General features: G+C 46.9%; 3 protein-coding genes across 3 annotated transcripts in view; 2 read left to right on the top strand and 1 right to left on the bottom strand.

Moving 5' to 3' along the window:
- The window catches only part of LOC106813494, an 18,943-nt gene extending 10,299 nt beyond the window's left edge, over nt 1-8,644 (top strand). The window contains exons 4-5 of the mRNA XM_014817638.1: nt 5,724-5,872; nt 6,948-8,644. Coding sequence (XP_014673124.1) covers nt 5,724-5,872; nt 6,948-7,673 — 875 coding nt within the window. The 3' untranslated portion in view covers nt 7,674-8,644. The remainder of the gene's footprint in view (nt 1-5,723; nt 5,873-6,947) is intronic.
- Nucleotides 8,645-8,898: 254 nt separating this feature from the next.
- LOC106813497 lies at nt 8,899-14,667 on the bottom strand. Its single transcript, XM_014817640.1, has 5 exons — nt 14,564-14,667; nt 14,268-14,336; nt 12,991-13,103; nt 11,736-11,866; nt 8,899-11,566 (listed from the first exon to the last, which is right to left on the bottom strand). The coding sequence occupies exons 1-5, from the start codon at nt 14,572-14,574 to the stop codon at nt 11,468-11,470; spliced, it is 423 nt and encodes a 140-aa protein (XP_014673126.1). The 5' UTR covers nt 14,575-14,667; the 3' UTR covers nt 8,899-11,467.
- A 53-nt stretch (nt 14,668-14,720) lies between these two features.
- The window catches only part of LOC106813496 (nicotinamide phosphoribosyltransferase-like), a 14,753-nt gene continuing 11,002 nt past the window's right edge, over nt 14,721-18,471 (top strand). Inside the window, exons 1-5 of the mRNA XM_014817639.1 lie at nt 14,721-14,880; nt 15,355-15,456; nt 16,807-16,935; nt 17,184-17,312; nt 17,936-18,094. Coding sequence (XP_014673125.1) covers nt 14,833-14,880; nt 15,355-15,456; nt 16,807-16,935; nt 17,184-17,312; nt 17,936-18,094 — 567 coding nt within the window. The 5' untranslated portion in view covers nt 14,721-14,832. The remainder of the gene's footprint in view (nt 14,881-15,354; nt 15,457-16,806; nt 16,936-17,183; nt 17,313-17,935; nt 18,095-18,471) is intronic.

Below are 18,471 nucleotides of genomic sequence, written 5' to 3'. Positions count from 1 at the left end.
ATCAACAACAAACACACACACACACACACACAAGATAGCCAAATTATAGGTATAGAAAAGAGTAAAAAGTAAAGGAGAAAATTTTCCCACCAGCTGAGTATTCGAACCCAGAAATCTCGGTTTATGAAACGAACTCCTCAGACTAACGCTACGGCAGTGGAAAAGACACGGAAATAATTCCCACGTACGTGATGATTGATTTTTACTGAGTGAAAAATCACGGAGAACATCTGAGATCAAACAAACACAACCAGTCACACACACCACACACACAAGATTAGCCAGAATTATAGTATATATATATATATATATATAATGAGGTGCGCGCAGTGCGAGGTGACCGCCCCTACACGCCGGCTTGTTATTACACACTGCAGCAACCTTTCGTGTTCTAGCGTGTGTCGGAGCTCTTCTCCTTCCCCATCCACCTTCGTTCCTCTCTCCCTCCCGATCTCTTTCTATCTCCCTCTCCCCTTCTTTCCCCCCCCCTCTCTCTTCTCTCTCTCTCACCACTATCTATCTCTCCTCTCTTATCTCTCTCTTCTCTCTCTCTCTCTCTCTCTCTCTCTCTCTCTCTGTTCTGCTGGTATAGCTATAGAGGAGGGCTACGACGATTTATAGCACACGACAGCATAATAAATAGCTGTATCAGTCAGTTTGTCTGACGCGTTCTCTAGTGCTACGGCATATACTAGTGTACGGTGCACTCTAAAACGGGTTAATCTTGCGCTACTGCACTAATTACACTGAAGGGTATAGTGAGGGGACATTAGCAGACGATAGGGCCTCGTGGTGGTGGGGGCGATCGTCTGTGTATCCCTTCTTCATCTGCATCCTTTACGTTTACATCGTAACCGTTTACTATACGATTCAATAATCAGGAGCGATTAAATTTTAACAGCGCTGCTCCGAGCTTAGCGCCATTTATCGGACCCGCGCCGCACGATAGTCGATATTTTTCATCAAGTGGTTCATTAGGCGCGCTCCTATATTTGTAGAAAAGTAGCAGTACACACACATGCACACAGACACACACACATATGTATGTATTATATTATATATATTATATATATATATATATATATATAATATATATATATATAGTAACTCTACTAAAAGCTACGCATGATTACTGGCTTCAGGGTTATTAATAATGACCCTGTCAACCTTTGTCATTATTAACCCCTGCTGGCTTATCAGCTAGGCGTATTGATAGGGGGATACATAACCCTTGAATAAAACGCGCATCACGCACGTGCGCGTAACGGAAAACGTAAAAAGGCACTATACGAGAAAGGCCCTACTCTCTTTCTCTCTTTCTCTTCTCTCATCTCTCTCTCTCTCTCTCTCTCTCTCTCTCTCTCTCTCTCTCTCTCTCTCTCTCTCTCTCTCTCGTCTCCTCTCCTCTCATCTCTCTCTCTCTCTCTCTCTCTCTCTCTTTGTTCTTCTGTCTCTGCTGTCTCTTTGTCTCTCTCTCTCTCTCTCCTCTCTCTCGCTCTCTCGTCTCTCTCTCTATCTCTCTCTCTCTCTCTCCTTCTCCTCTCTCTCATACACACTCTCTCCCCCTCTCTCGCTCTCGCTCTCTCTCACATATCTCTCTCTCTCTCTCTCTACCGTCATACGTAGCTCTCTCTAGTCTTCGCGCACGTTCGTCATTAAGATGCTGCTGCTGCACCTGTCTGCTGCTCTTCTCCCTTCAGCGGTCCTGTGATCGGTGGCTAACCTACCATGCTAGGCCATGCGGTCGTCTGGCGTAGCGCTAATAAGCCATATCGGAAAGTCCCCGCCGCCACAATTGAGATCAGATAAGAGGGGTATAAGTTGCCTATTATATAACATGAGTTCGGATAGGACTAGTCTAGTTTTTTGATCTATAATTCTCTTCACTAACATCGTACTTCAATTTACACATGTGCGTTTCGTTTGCAGAAACATTTACAAATATGATTGTGGTTATTTGAATATTTTGCAATGTTTGTGTTAGTGCAAAAACTAAAAACGCACGCGTGTTTACATTAATCATGTAACTTTCCTAAGCGCGCCTCGGCCATTTTATACCCCTTTTCTATGACCTAAATAGCACAGCTGGACTTTCCGATATTATATCACTTATAGGCCTACTGTGCACAGATACGCAGAGAGATAGAGAGTAAAGGTTGTAGCAAAGCCTTTAGATATATGCTCTGACGCGAACGCGCTGGCAGGAGGCGCACTTGATTCGGTTGCCAGTGAGTTTATTAGATGAATACCTGGATACATGTACACGTCAGTTGAGCGCTGTCGCTCTTGCGGCACTTGTTAGTGCATTAGTATGTTGTTGTTGTCGTCGTCGTCGCCGTCGTTATTGTTGTTGTTGTTGTTGTTGTCGTCGTCGTCATTATTGATTGTTGTTGCGTCGTCATCCGTTAATTGTTGTTGTCGTCGTCGTCAATCGTTATTGTTATTGTTGTTGTCGTCATTATTATTGTTGTTGTCATCGTTATTGTTGTTGTTGTTGTTGTTGTTGTTGTTGTTGTTGTCGTCGTCGTCGTCGTTATTGTTGTTGTCGTCGTCGTCGTTTATTGTTGTTGGTTGTTGTTGTTTATCTGTTGTCTCTCCGCTTTGGCAGGCTTTCATCAATTGGCCACATTCCTCCCGGATACGCAGACTGGCAGCTCGATGCTGGAGCACTCTATCCGAGATTCAACGAACGATTTTCTTGAACATGAATTGGCCGATATCGTCACGTGATCGCGGGCAGTTCTACGGGCATTGGCACACGGACAGCTTCCGTCTTTTCCGTGACGAATTCGGTGAGCAATAGCATCATGCATTTCACTCTCTCAGTGTGCTGTGCGTATACATGAGCTCTACCGGATAGCAAGAGCGTTCCGCTCAAGGAATTGTCGCGTTACCATCTCTGTATCGGTACTTTTTTAATGTGCGTCTAAAGTTCACAGTGGTGTGCCCCAGAGTTGTTTTTTGTAGTGGTCCCTAAAGAAAAACGCGTGTTTTCGAATGTTTTGTTGTTGTTTGTTTTTTTATGTCGTTTTTCCGGGGTAAGCGAAACTGCTACTTTCGATTCCCGGATTTTTTTTGCGGCGTAAATTATTCGTGCTGCCAATGTGTGTGTGATGTAGCTGTAAATGTTGTCAGGTGTAGTGGCATGCGGAGTAGCTGTAGATTGTCAGGTGTGTGGTGCGCATAGCGTGATGTACTGTAGATGTTGTCAGGTGTGTGGTGCGCATGCGTGATGTAGCTGTAGATGTTGTCAGGTGTGTGGTGCGCATGCGTGATGTAGCTGTAGATGTTGTCTAGGTGTGTGGTGCGCATGCGTGATGTTAGCTGTAGATGTTGTCAGGTGTGGTGGTGCGCATTCGCGATTGTAGCTTAGATTGTTGTCAGGTGGTGTGGTGCGCATGCGTGATGTAGCTGTAGATGTTGTCAGGTGTGTGGTGCGCATGCGTGATGTAGCTGTAGATGTTGTCAGGTGTGTGGTGCGCATGCGCGATGGTGTACATCGTGCGTCACGCAGCGGGGTCTCTCTCGTGTGTCTCTCTCATGTTATATACCGACATGCGGTGATTTCCCTCGGGCTCGCATTCGCTTTTCTCGTCAAGATGATAAGCTTCATCAGCACTGATTGTGCTTCTGAACTGCACCGGTGTCTCTCACTCACTCGGGTTACTGTTCATTTTCTCATTATTGTATGTGTGCGCGTGCGTGTGTGCGTGTGCGTGCGTGTGTGTGTGCGTATGTGCGTGCGTATGTGTGCGTGTGTGTGCGTGATTGTGCGTGCGTGTGTGTGCGTGATTGTGCGTGTGTGTGTGAGCGTGCGTGCGTGCGTACGTGCGTGCGTGCGTGCGTGTGTGTGTGTGCGTGTGCGTGTGCGTGTGCGTGTGCGTGCGTGTGTGCGCGCGCGTGCGTGCGTAGGCGTGCGCGCGTGTGTGTGCGTGTGTGTGTGAGCGTGCGTGCGTGGCGTGCGTGCGTGTGTGTGTGTGCGTGTGCGTGCCTGCGTGTGTGCGCGCGCGTGCGTGCGTGCGTGCGTGTGCGTGTGCGTGTGTGTGTGTGCGTGTGCGTGCGTGTGTGCGCGCGCGTGCGTGCGTGTGTGTCGTGGCTGCCGGTGCGTGCGTGCGCGTGTGTGTGTGTGTGTTACCGTATATCAGCGCGTGGCTGACGTCGTTATTGCCTTCCACATTGACGTCGCAGCTTTCACACGCACGCGGGCAATTATCCATTTTAAGTTCAGCGCTAGTTTTCCTCGTGCACGTATACGCATTAGTCCTAGTCCGGCATTTTCTTGCGCCCCCCCGGATGGCGGTCGAGGCTATTTTTTTTTTTTTGTTGACTTTTCTGGAACTTTTGCAGAATTTTTTTTTGGGGTGTTTTTTTTTTTTTTTTTTTTTTTTTCGGGATGGAGGCGAGGCTTTGCGAGGCGTTTTGTGCAGCTTGCAGAATTTTTTTCATTAAAATGTTTTTCGATAAATGTTACGGCGAGCTCACGAGTAAGCCCTGACGCCATTGACAGAAGTACTTGGAAGACGTGCTTTGGAGATCTTCTTAAGGAGACGTCCTTGGGAGACGTCCTTAGGAGACATCCTTGGGAGATGTTTTTAAGGGGACGTCCTTGTCCTTAAGAGACATTCTCAAGGAGACGTTCTTGGGAGATGTTTTTAATGAGACGTCCTTGGGAAATGTTTTTAATGAGACGACCTTTGGGAGACGTTCTTTTGAGACTTCCTTGGGAGACGTTCTTTAAAGATGTTTTTGTGAGCTTTTTCTTGGGAGATCTTCTTGTGAAACGTACTTGGGAGACGTCCTTGGGAGACGTCCTTGGGAGACGTCTCTTGGAGGCAGTGCGCGTGATAATATAGGAAGACGACGGTATACAAAATTACATGCAGAAGACGACTTTCACGGTCGCAGCAGAGATTAGTTATGCGGCGCTGATCACGGCGAAGAACGAACAATGCAATGAAGAATGAACAACGCAATCAACAATGAACAACGCAATGAGCAACGCAACGAACGAATAATGAACAACGCAATGAAGAATGAACAGCGCAATAAACAACGCAACGAACGAAGAATGAACAACGCAATGAAGAACGAACAACCAATGCGGAGACAGCATGATTCATGCGGCAGCGCCTGCGGGCGGGAGTGAGTTACGAGGCAGACGACGTTGAATACGACACGAGGTGGTGCGCGCTGCGATTTACTGCCGACGAGAAAACGGTGCGATCTTGTCGTCGATTTATCTGTGATGCGCTGCTGCAGGGGTAAAGCTGAGTTAATGGTAGAGGTCCGGCTGCAGCGGCTACATTGCAAGCTTGCACGGAGAGCATGTGAAGTCGTGTTGTTTACGTCAATCCTTCCATGTATCTGTTTACGCGAACAGGCGACAATGTTAGTCTCTCTCTCTCCCACGCACGCACGCATATGCGCGTGCACGCACACGCGTATTTATATTATATATACACATATCAGATTTTTGAGATTATTTACTCCTGATATATATATCAAGAGTACATAATAGAGTATGTACATAAGATATATATATATAATATATATATATATATATATCAGGAGTAGATAATAGGATATATATATATATATAATTATATACAAATGTTCATGATACACATATTCCATCTGCACATTGTTCCATGTGTAAGTTGTTCACACATGTTCATGCTGCGATTGTTCCATGTGTAAGTTGTTCACACATGTTCATGCTGCAGGTGAGGTGGTCGGCAGTGCGTTCACGGCGCCGTCGTTGACGCCGTATCACGGGCCGGCGCCGGTCAACCCGTCCGTGCGGCTCTACAGCTACCGCCGCGACGACTGCTCAATGCTCGACTACTCACAGTACATGCTCAACCTGACACAGGTGAGTGACCAAGACCCCCAATGACCGGTCAACCCCACTGCTACCCCCCTGACCGGACCTAATCTAACCCCACTGACCAACCCTCACCTAACCCCACTGACCAACCCTCACCTAACCCCACTGACCAACCCTCACCTAACCCCACTGACCAACCCTCACCTAACCCCACTGACCATCCCGCATCTCACCCCATTGACCGGCCCTCATCCAACCCCACTGACCATCCTGCTCCCTAAAATCTAACCCCGACGACCTGTTTGTGTGTTTGATGGGCGCGTAAACCGGGAAGAACTCGCACACTGACACGCATGCACGCACGAACGCATGCAGGGACACGAACGCACGCACGCCAGCACGCACACGCACACATGAACATACGCAATCACACACAATCACACACGCGTGCATGGGCACACGCAGCACACGCAGACGTATCACCTACCACTGCCTGGTGAATCTTATGATGCTTACTGCTTCCTTAGTCGATGTTACCTGATATGATCTCGTTATGTTGTCTGACTATCGTCTACTTCTCGTCTCGTCGAAAAACAAGTCAACACTTGGTTAGTCGGTAATGTTAAGGCACCCCGGCTACTGGCTGCACACACCTGCCTGCACGCAGCAGACTGCACGCACTTGACTGCACACACCTGGTCACACATTTGGCTGCACAACTGGTCACACACACAGTGGCGCCCCCAGATAGAAGCACTGGAAGCACAGTGCTTCCAGTAAATTTTGGGTTAAACAATTTTGTTCCTACATTTTGTTCCTAAATCTCTCTCGCAAGACTCACCAGATTGCGTCTCCAGACGTCTACCATTCAAAAATTTTCAGGGGGGCATGCCCCCAGACCCCCCTAGCATGCAGCGCGCCTACAGCGCTTGCTTTTTATTATCACTGAGGATTTTATCCTTCTGTGCTTCTACTTTCATAAGACCTGTGGGCGCCAGTGCACACACACCTGGGCACACTTGGGCATGCATATAGGTACACAAACCTTCCCTATTACACTCATCTGCACTGTGATTGCACTGTGATGGCCTGACATCACCTACAACCTTCTGCTCTGCAGGTGAACAGTAGCTCCGCCTATGCGATCACACGGCTGCCGACGAGCGACGACTCAAATGCCACGCTTGACGCGAGATCATCGACACCAGGTGGCAGCACGGGGGTGATGCGCAGCAGCGATGGCACGCCACTCTCCCATCTCACCATCTACCATCGACCCGCGACCACCATCTCTGCCACGCCGCTGCCGCTGCCCGTGTGGCGGCTCGAGTATCGCGCGACGGCGGCTTACTCGATCGCCGACTTGACAACCGGCGCCCTCTCGCGTCTCTACGAGCGACTGGCGGTGCCCACCGGTGGCGACGCGCTCTTCCGCGCGTACTACGAGCGCAACCTGGTGGGGCACGTCGTGGGCGCGGCGCGGCGGTGCGACGCGGCGTGCGTGACGCGGATGCTGTGTGCGATCTCGGAGACGCGCGGGCGCGGCTACCGGACGTGCGTCGGCATCACGTCATCGTCCGCCGCTCCCGCTGCCGACGCCGCCGGCAGCAGCGGCAGCATCCTCCGCAGCATCTCTCAGCAGACGATGCAGTACGTCGTCATCGTCGTGGCGACGCTCGGCGTGCTCTCGGGCGTGGCGGCCGTCTTCCTGTGCGTGAGGCGGCAGCGGGCGCATGCAGCGTCGCAGTACGAACGCATCGCGACGCTGTCCGTCGACTGGGCGGAGTCTGGACGCCACCACAATGGCGTCACGATACAGAACCTGCCCGAGGTGATCCCTGATTAACAGCGCCACCTGGTGAGCACCGACGCCACCTGGTGAGTAACTGTACCACCTGGTGAGCAGCGACGCCACCTGGTGAGTAACTGTACCACCTGGTGAGCAGCGACGCCACCTGGTGAGTAACTGTACCACCTGGTGAGCAGCAATGCCACCTGGTGAGCAGCGACACCACCTGGTGACCAGGGATGCCACCTGGTGAGCAGCAACGCCACCTGGTGAGCAGCGACGTCACCTGGTGAGCAGCGACGCCACCTGGTGAGCAGCAATGCCACCTGGTGAGCAGCGACGCCACCTGGTGACCAGGGATGCCACCTGGTGAGCAGCGACGCCACCTGGTGACCAGGGATGCCACCTGGTGAGCAGCAACGCTACCTGGTGAGCAGCGACACCACCTGGTGAGCAGCGATGCTCTCTGTTGTTAGGTTGGAGTTGGGATCCTGCTTTATCGTCATGATTGTGGTGACGCCCCCTGGTGACAGGAAAAGCTGCAGGAATGTCCTTCGCTTGTTTAGGTGTTATTGTTGAGGCTTGTGAGCGCGTGTGTGTGCCGTCATTACGTTTTTATAGCGCTGAGGAGGGAGTGTCTCTATTAATGGAACATTTTATCCTATTGTGAAGCAGCTAATGCGATCTGTCAGTCTTTCATGAGATCTTGGTTTGTGAGTGGCACTAGCCGCTCTACCTTTATTGTGCACTTGGAGACTCAATGGTGTTGTTAAGACAAATTGTTAAGTTGTGTCGGCGTTGGTATCGTGAACGCTAAACGTCAGTCAGGGACTGATAGTTTGTAGCAACGTATTTATTACTAATTACCAACCGAGAGGGTTGGCGTAATGTGATGTAAGTCGGTGTCTAATCAAAGATTCCACACGTCAGTAATCTGTGGTGGTTATCAGCTGGTAATGTGCAATAATCCATCCTGTACGTTTTCCACGAACTTGTTTAAAAATAATAATTTATGGGTATCATAGAAAGGCTTTCTGTATTTTTTTCCTGCTGCTACTGCTACTATCATTATTCCTACTACTGTTGCTGCTGCTGCTGCTGCTACTGCTGCTGGTGGTGGTGGTGGTGGTGGTGGTGGTGGTGCTGCTGCTGCTGCTGGTGGTGGTGGTGGTGGTGGTGCTGCTGCTGCTGCTGTTACTACTATTCCTGAAGCCATTTCAGCTACTGCTGTTGCTTGTTCAGTGACCAGGATAAGCAGAGTGATGACAGAAAAAAAACGCAATTTTATTTCGTATATTGGTTTTTATTTTGCACACTTGGCTTAAAACTGAGCTGATGCTGATAGAATGACGACACAAATGTATTTACAACTAAACACTAACCAGGTAAAAAACACTGAGGAAGGGGAAACTCAAAAAACAGCTGCCGACAGCGACATAAAAAGAAACGCGCCGCGACTGCGCCGTTCGTCGAGCCATCCGTCCCGCCGATCAAACGACACCTGTCCGTACACCTCATCAACAATCCATGCCTTCAAGTCGCGACGAAATCGTCACGCCTGGACACACCACGACGACGCGCGTGCGGTAATTTGGCAGTGCCGTCGCCACGTTGCTTCTAACACGAAACGAGCGGCAACTAAGTACAACAGTTTGCTAGCCGCAGACATCACATCGATGAGGCGCGCGGAAGATGACGCCTCGTTCGTGGGACGACCGCTCGCGCAAACCTCCACGCGACAATCGCGGCAGCGAATCTTTCTTTTCAAATCGCTCCCGACCGGATTTCGGCATGGGTTTTTGCCTCGCAAACGCCGGCGAGGACTCGACGCGAGAGAGAAGCTCGATCGGTCCCCGGGTGCACGTGCGCCGTCGCTCTCATGCTCTCAATTCTCAGCCGCCGTGTCGCAAGTTGAGTCTACCCGCCTTCTACCGTTACAAAACTAGCGTCTACTATGCTCACTACGTGGGCGGCTCCGCGGCGGACCCATCGCCAATGTGAGTGCCTACGTCTCGACTCAATGTCTCGGCTCGAAGTCTCAACTAGACTCGCAGCAACTACACGTCACAACCTTAATGTATTGACGTCTCGGCTCTGTCTCGACTAGACTAGCAGCCTTAACACGTCACAACCTTTATGTATTGACGTCTCAACTCAATGTCTCGACTGAGGGGGGGGGGTCGGCGACGGCCGTCGCGGAGACCCGTTGGCATCGGGCTCGTGAGACAAGACGCGGCAATGCTGCACCGTTACAACCGCGTCAGTATCTCAGAGAAACGTGCTCAGATTCAGAGAGTCATAATAAAATATAAAATCAGATCGTATATTACGAATAATAATAATAATAATAATAATAAAATGCAATACGAAGCCATCTAAAAACGCACACAAAGCGGATTAGACTACCAGTGCAAAACAAGAGTGCAAGCAGACTACTAGCGCCATCTACGTGCAAACTCACAGCACAAAGAGCAGCGCGACGGTTCAGCTGCAAATTGGAAAGCCATGGTATAGAGTAAAATTGTCAGTAAAAACTCTAGACAATACACACTTCTACAAACTTTAAAATGTTCCTGCATGCTGCTTACACCCGATTCATTCTGGCGAGAAAAATCATGGAGGGGGGGAGTAAACTTTCAACTCACAGGTACAATAAAAGAGACAATCAGACACATGCAACGATCAGAAAACAGCACCATGTTGAAAAATGCTAATAGTGTACACAACAAATTTCCCACTGATCCTAGGTCTAGCCCTGTCCTGTTTCCTCGTTACGCAACAAACGCAATTTATTCTCGGCAACCTTTACAAAACTAATGAGTAATCGACTAATCAATACTGTTAAAAACCCCGCCACAGACCCGATCCTCAGCGAAAATCTCCTTATGCTAGCTAGACAATCTACGCATCTCCCGTCACGTTGCCAACACTCGTGCCGGCGCGTGCGACACACCTACGATCGTACACGTACATGTGATAACAAACAGAAAAATAAATAATGAAAAAATACAAGATGTGAGGAACTCTCGCGAGGAGCGAGATTACAACTGGGCGCGTGCGCGACGCGGCGACGGTCACGGCTGCCGTGACAACGGTTGCAGCCGCACTTGCGCAGGTGCCGTGACGAAGACACCATTGCCGTGGTTACCGCAGCCGCGTCGCGCTCGCAGCCGATATTCTGCTATCCTTAAAATGAGCATACGACGGGCGTCGTAGAAGTAAAATGCGCTCGCCGTATATACGACCCGGCCCACGCGAAAAAACTGCCGGAGAGAGGCGCATGCGCGCTCGCCGGACTGACTAATCGTTAGTTTTACGACACTAGTTAGTAGTTAGGCCATCGGTACTGATTGAGTGACCCGCTGCCATGCAGGCGCCATCCGTGTGCGTGCGACGAGGCGTCGCGCTGATAACTGGTAGTGATGTTGGACGAGAATGAACTTGCATAAGCATGCAGAGGCATCTGGTGCCGGAAAACAGAAATGCCTGCCTCGCGTAAAATCCGGCGCTAATTGGATGCTGAGTTGGTATGGAAGCGGCGCTCGCTGCACGCATCTAACGGTCGCGAGATAATTCCGAACGGAGGATGCGGTTGCCATGGCGCCGCCTCGCTCGACCCCGGCTCTTGAGCCGAGAGCTTTTTTTCCCTAAAAGAAATTGCCTCTGCCTTACGAATCGTGGAAAGCGCTAACTGCGGACTAGTCCCCTCTGGCTACTCGAGGGGGCTACGTGTCTCTCTTAATTTCAAGTGTAGGGGGTAGAGTCGTCGAGCCCGCAGTAGTCACGGAGGTCCTTCGACCCCTGCATGACCCTGGCGACCTCTGTGTGACCCCGACGACGACCCTCGCGCACTACAGAATCGTGCAGCACTTCTTCGGTTTCTTCTCGATGGTGACTTTCTCCGCCTGCTCGGCCCCGCCGCCCGCCGGCGTCACGACGCCGCCCTCAACCTGAAACAAGCGAATACGTGAACTCTCGAGATGGCGAAAAGGCTCGTGTGAGAGTACTGCGGTGTGCATGACATAGCACGATTGACGCGTCAAACGTTTACTCGACGGAAACCGGCCCGCGGCGCCCCCTCGTGGCAGGAACATCGCTGTCGTTGTGATCTGCTCTCACCTCCGCCGTCTGACCGTCCTTCAGTTGAACCTGGTTTGTGTCGACTGCATCGCCGTGGCCACCAGGTGGTGCGGAACTCACATTTGATGTCGCGCTCCAGCCAATCATCTCCTCCTGTACCGGCATGTCACCTAGTAACGGAAACGAAGTGGCAGTAATCATGGCGACGCACGTATTAACGGCCGCACGCTACTAACACCGCATTCTCTAATGACCTAGTCACTCGAATCCAATTATCGAGCAGCCATAGGCCATCGGAAACTGTGGTGCATTGTAGGTAACAGAGTTGTTAGCCTCGCACCGGTGAATAAATGCATTTCTACGGCAGATGTGATAATGAAGAGTTTCATTTTCAGAGGAGAAAAGGCGGGGTCGAGGGCAGAGCCCTGCTCAGGGGTTCAAATGGGCAATTCTCCCCTCAAACCCCTGCATACATCATGCAAAATTCAGCACAAACTGCATTTTTTATTGAATAAATGTACGGTTGAATACTGAAATTAAGATTTTCACGTTCTCATCCCTTCCCTTGAAATTTTCTCATTAAATTTAGATATTTTACAAAGTCAGCCCCTGGGACAGTAAAACTAAATCAGTTCCTTGGAGCAGAGGAAAAATCTCATCCTTGCAAACATTGACTGAAGCAAATTAAGCTAAAGGGCACATCAGCAGTGACAAAGGTGGGATTCGAACCCTAAACCTTTCAGTGTGAAATTAAGTATGTTATCTATTAGAACACCACTTCCCTTCCAAACATGTAATTTGATTAAAATTCTCGATTTATTGATTGAACTAGATTTAATTTTGTAATATGGAAGTCTTTGAGCAACTATGGTAGCTCAAACATTTTAGGACGAAAATTTAATTTGCTTATAATATGGCAATATGTAACATTAGTGTATAGCACACACTGATGGCACTCAAATAAACTTTCATTTTATATTACAGACATAAACAGCCTATTTTAAATTGTATGTTTTTGGCAGATAAAATACCAGAGTAGGATATTATACTCCAGGAAAACCTCCATACAGAGAGTCGTGTACGCCTCCCAGAAGAAAGGATCCCAGTTGACTAGGTCACAGTTTTATTAAATGTGAAACGACTGTGGTGGAACACTGCAGCGGGGCATCTACTCGGCTGTGAATATATGAACTGCTAGGGTTTTAGTCTAGAGGTCCCCGGTGAATTTTTGCCTGTGAAAGCCTCAGTCACGCTGGCTGCAATGTCGACCACGTCCTTCAACCATGGCACCTACCTGTTGGTGTTAACGGGCGGCCATGTTTGATCGCATCTAGTATCACATCAGCCTCATGGTCAAGAGATCCCCCGGGCCTGAACGGGTTCTCAATACCATTGGCCGTCTCTTTGCTGCAACACGATAAAAGGCATTGGTAAAATGAACTAGCAAGAAATTTGAAAGTTATTATGGGGTAAACAATAGAAGTACGCATACCATGCTGATCAATTCGAAAATTAATGCAAAATTGGTATAATTGTTGCCAACTATAACTGTTAATCAGAACAGTATGGCAGGGGTATAAATTCACTTTTGAACACGGGAGTCCAACGAACTCCCTACCCTCAAAAGGAGGGAGTCCGCAGTCTGGTGTTCAAAATGAAAGAAATTAACAATAACGCATGTGCTTATTTTTAAGATTTATGTGGTTGCACGTCTGCTAAATTTTCTTTGGACATTAGCTGGAAAAATACGGTAATTCCACGAGGCTAGTTAGGCTGAGAGGGTCTATGTCCCCCAGGGTACTGCCGGAACGTACCCTGGTACTATCTAATATGCCGGACCGTACCTCGCCTACGCCTACTCCCTAACCCTAACCATATTAAATAGTTACCAGGGTACGTTCCGGCAGTAACCTGGGGGACATAGACCCTATGAGCACTAGTTAGTATGGCAGAATTTTCAGGGAGTCACACGGACTCCTGCATATGTCAAATCAGGGAGTCCGACAGTAAATCAGGGAGTATTTGACTCCGGACTACCGTTAATTTTGCACCCTGGTATGGTGTAATGGCTTGACGGACAGTAAAAGTCCACAAGATTCATGTATGTGGACACGAATTTTCATGTGCATTTGTGTGCGTGTGCGTGTGCACGGGTATGTGTGCAATTACTTGCGAAAACCTTTATGTGCATACATACATGCATTTGTTTATGTGTATACTTAGATAAGATATTGCTATTATTATATAAAACACAATAACTATATTACTCTATTCCTCCAAAAACACAAAAATCCAACTATTCACTGTATAACTTTAAAAAAAAACATTCTACAAAATCTAAATTACAGGTTACAAAAAAGCAGATTTATTTAGAAATCTACTCTCTTTGAGGTTTATCTATAGAATACTTCAAGAAAGTTACATACAGGTATATAAAGAGACGAAACCACAACGCAAAAACAACAAAACTATCTTACAAACAGTAACAAAGTTGCTAGTAGCAGTAACACTACCAATACCATACACAGTAACACACAATCATTGCTGGGCACAGTACTGTAGGAAACAAACCTTTTCTTCTGAGCATCTCCCGCTGCGAGCTCTTCTTGCTCGGGCCGCTGAACGTCCTGCTCAATTTGGCTACAAAACAAACAGGAGCGTTATTTATAGAACGGCTGCGATGACCGCATAGCATCAATTCGGTTGACGGCAACATGTCTGCATTGTATCAACGTAACTGAGACAGTGAGAGGGGTTGGGCCGATCGCAATTTGACAACAAATTTTATTTGTCTAAAATGAGCCATTTTCTGACATAATTTCCGTTATTATCCACAACTCTAGTTATCTTAACATATCTATACTCACTTATCTGACATCTTCGACTCTTTAGTAGTTGCAATATTACTAATTTCTTTAGATTAAAACCGGTCTACACATAACCATCACCATAATTCTGTCTGTGGCCACTAGAGGGAGGCTGCGTGGCGCCACCTTTTGGCCTTCACTGAAGTTTACAACCACTCGGCACTCACCACCAAACCACCCATGTCGATTCCGTGACCGATTCGTTTCCCGAGACGTAAACTACACATAGAAAACAAATAAATACTGAAGTTATACTGGGAGGCTGTGGAATGGGAGGAACTACGGAGAACATCATACTCCAAACCGACTCCTATAAGGTATGTGTATTTATCGACGATAGCATCGTCTGGGAGTGGGACTGGAAGTGGAAAGCCGCTTCATAAACCGCCTTGGCGACGGTGTATATATAGGGCCTATGTATGCACTGCAGTCGTGGTAGTTGCTTATTAATATTACCTGCTGAATGATCGATAAACGAACCCGCGGTGCTGCTGCAGAGTTGGTGACGCCATAATCATCGGATTGAAAATCGGGGATTTATAAATTCACCGTGGAACTGGAAAGCATAATTGGCTCTTCGTCGTTATATCGTCTAGGATTAATGATGCCTTTACCTACTTTGCCAAATTCTTCGGGTGCAGGCTCTGCATTCGAATCAGGCAATTGGTGCTAGAAATATTGATAAACTACTGAAGCCCTCCGAATCATTGGATCAAGGGCATCGTAGATTTTAAATGACGCGTTTTAATAATATTGCAATTATCACTTTCCTATGGCATTGATATTTTTAGGTGTCTCACTACAAGCAGTATCCACCTGGCACAACTGCGCTGTGGGGCTATTTTGAGAGTAGGGGAGGAAAGTTTCCAACCACTGTTTTCTTTGGCTTACAGGTGATTTAATTATGCATGTAATACTGATTATTAATGATGTATGTAATAATACATCAATGTATTTATGTATTTTACATAATATATTATGTACATTCCACATTACATATTATGTACAATGTATTATGTAATAATATGTAATGCATCAGATGACATGCATTACCCGGTACTACATAACTTACGCAGAATGCTTGCTTTTTATTGCACATTTAATCTACGTGGGTATAATTATTTCTTCAGAAGCTATAAAATCATAATGATCATCTATGAATGATAATAATTAATATGAATAATAATGATTAATGTTGCAATTAATTATCATGTTAATTATCAAATGTCACATAATCATCCTGAATAATATGCAAAGGCTTTTCGTTCCACCCCCACTAAAATATCCTAATTATCATAGATGCATGCATAAAACAAATGAATGCTTGTCAACTCCAGGCTTCTCCCTACGTTGCGCAAACCGGGCGCACCCGCCCCGTTTGGGAAAACTCCCCCCCCCCCGTTTCAATCGTTGTTTTATGTTACAATATTATTGTTGTTGTTGTTGTTGTTGTTGTTGTTGTTGTTGTTAATGGGAATGGCTATATGAGGAACAGGCTGAGTGAGTCAGCTTTGGAGGCGCTGCTGCTCTGGGGCCACCTCGGCAAGAATTCCCATTCGACTCACTGGCAGCAAGAACAAGTCCGCACCTGCAGCTACAGCACACACGCATCTATTGACTATATATAGCAACGTTATATATAGTTGTTATAGTAGTTATAGTTGTTATAGTAGCTATAGTTGTTATAGTAGTTATATATAACTATATATAATGTTGTTACCTCCGCGCAACGGAGGTCATGTAATCGGTCTTGTGTGTGTGTGTGTGTGTAGCCATCGCGCGATCGATAGCGCGTGGAGTTAGCGAGTGGCGAGTCAGCAGCAGCCACCAGTGAGCGGCGAATCGATAGCGCGTGGAGTTAGCGAGTGGCGAGTCAGCAGCAGCCACCAGTGAGCGGCGAGTCAGCAGCAGGCGAGTCAGTCAGCAGCCGCCACCAGCGAGCACATACATGTTAGATACTCGCGGAGGTATGCACTCTCCGTGAGTGCCCTCTGTCTAGTTATATATAGTCAATAGATGCGTGTGTGTTGTAGCTGCAGGTGCGGACTTGTTCTTGCTGCCAGTGATTCGACCAGGCCTCCGTACCCCCCTAGTTTCCTCTTCCCCTCCCCCTCCCCCTTCCACCTCCCTCTCCCCTCTCTCCTCTCCCCCTGTTTCAATTTCATCCTGGGGAGAACCCTGAACTCAAGTTAGTTAATTGGAGTAGAACATATAAAATTAGACAGATAGGAATTCTTTTTCAGTATATTCTAAAAAGATGGCTGGTGGGCCCAGTTCTGAATAAGCAGATGATCCGAGAAGCAGCAGAATTCTATAAACTTCACTTTGTTCAAGAAGTGTTCAATGAAGAAGGTTGGACATATATTTGGGAGGTGCGTTTGCTAAATGTTATTCATTAACAACACATAGTAGGCTTAAATTGAATATTTAAATTTTGAACACAAGCATAATCCTTATATAATTTGCATCACATGATTTTTTCATTTTAATATGATATAAAATGAGTTTTTAATTTATTTAGTAATTTCACTCATTAGGGCCTACATTATATTCACACATTGATTAAATTGTTAGTTATAATTTATGCTAGAAGATAGTTCATGTATCTACTTTCTTTAAGAAATATAAAGGCTACCTACCACTGAGGGTGCGAGCCGTCCCTGAAGGATCTGTAATACCAACAAAAAACATTCTATTCTCAGTGGAGAGCACAGATCCGCAAGTGCCATGGCTGACAACATGGTTCGAGGTGAGTGCACTAAAATCTCCAGTTATTAAACAAGAGAACACTGAGCTTCTGTATACGCTATTGTTACGAACTCTATAACATGGAAAAGGTTAATGAAATCTAACATGGTTTGTATGCACCACCAGCACATTTGCAACAATGTTGGCATTTTTATACATAATTTCATATATAAACATACCATAGCCGTATTTTATGTACTCTAACTCCTAGACATAGAAACAGTGTAGACAGAAAATCTATCGCTTTCTCATCAAATTAGTACTTGCATGGTCAGTGCTATCATAATGCAATTTAGCAGTTGCAAAAATCATACAGCACAGCAAGTATCCTTCACTCCTATATATAGCATCCCATTAGGCTTACTGCAGGGAGAAACTATATCATATGGTGAGAGCAATTCCATCAATCAAAGTATCGAAAAAAATCTCATGGGATAATGTCATTTGACGTCATTGTATAACATTAGATAATTAATTATAATAAATAGTAATGCTAAAGTAGTAAGCATTAATGCATAAAAATAACAACAAGTAATCACAAGACAAAAATTTAAGGCTGAACTAGAAATAAAATCAAAGGCTTCAGTTTGTGGCGGTTATTGATGAACCAATGGATGCTTGTAGACGATCTTCGTGCAAGTCTGGTACCCGATGTCGGTCGCGACGGTGTCTCGCGCACAGAAGGAGATAATCGCCAAGTACCTGTATGAGACTGCTGACAGCCTAGATGGCATCGAACTCAAGCTTCACGACTTCGGCTGCAGAGGCGCCACCTGCATTGAGGTGAGGCAGGCGGAGAGAGCGAGCGTTAAATCTCGCACGTTGTTTACAAGTCTGTTCGACTTACGTTACACAAAAACACATCAGCTGTGAAGCTCTGTGCAGATTCTAGCCATTCTTTACAGATGCTAGGACAATTAATTATTCGTGAACGTTACTGATTAAGCTATAAATTATCGACAGGCATTTATAGCATGCCAGCTACATGAAGCGGAGCCACTGTGCATTCTAAACTGCAATATAATGGCCATATCCCATTATTATAGAGTGCAATATAAGTAGCTTTAAGCCTTAAATATTATATAGAATAGAATAGCAGTAGCTGTATCCCACGAGTATTATAGAATAGAATAGCAGTAGCTGTATCCCACGAGTATTAT

Source organism: Priapulus caudatus, unplaced genomic scaffold (assembly GCF_000485595.1).
Source record: "Priapulus caudatus unplaced genomic scaffold, Priapulus_caudatus-5.0.1 Scaffold783, whole genome shotgun sequence".
In the NCBI taxonomy this organism is placed as follows: Eukaryota; Metazoa; Priapulida; class Priapulimorpha; order Priapulimorphida; family Priapulidae; genus Priapulus; species Priapulus caudatus.
The sequence above is the reverse complement of the archived record's forward strand: the minus strand, read 5'-3'. Positions and strand labels throughout refer to the sequence as shown.

Coding starts and splice junctions, on each gene's coding strand:
- LOC106813497 (XM_014817640.1), bottom strand. Junction 13,104..14,267: donor GGAGATGCTCAGAAGAAAAG/GTTTGTTTCCTA, acceptor ATCGTGTTGCAG/CAAAGAGACGGCCAATGGTA. Junction 11,867..12,990: donor CCGCCCGTTAACACCAACAG/GTAGGTGCCATG, acceptor TTCCGTTACTAG/GTGACATGCCGGTACAGGAG.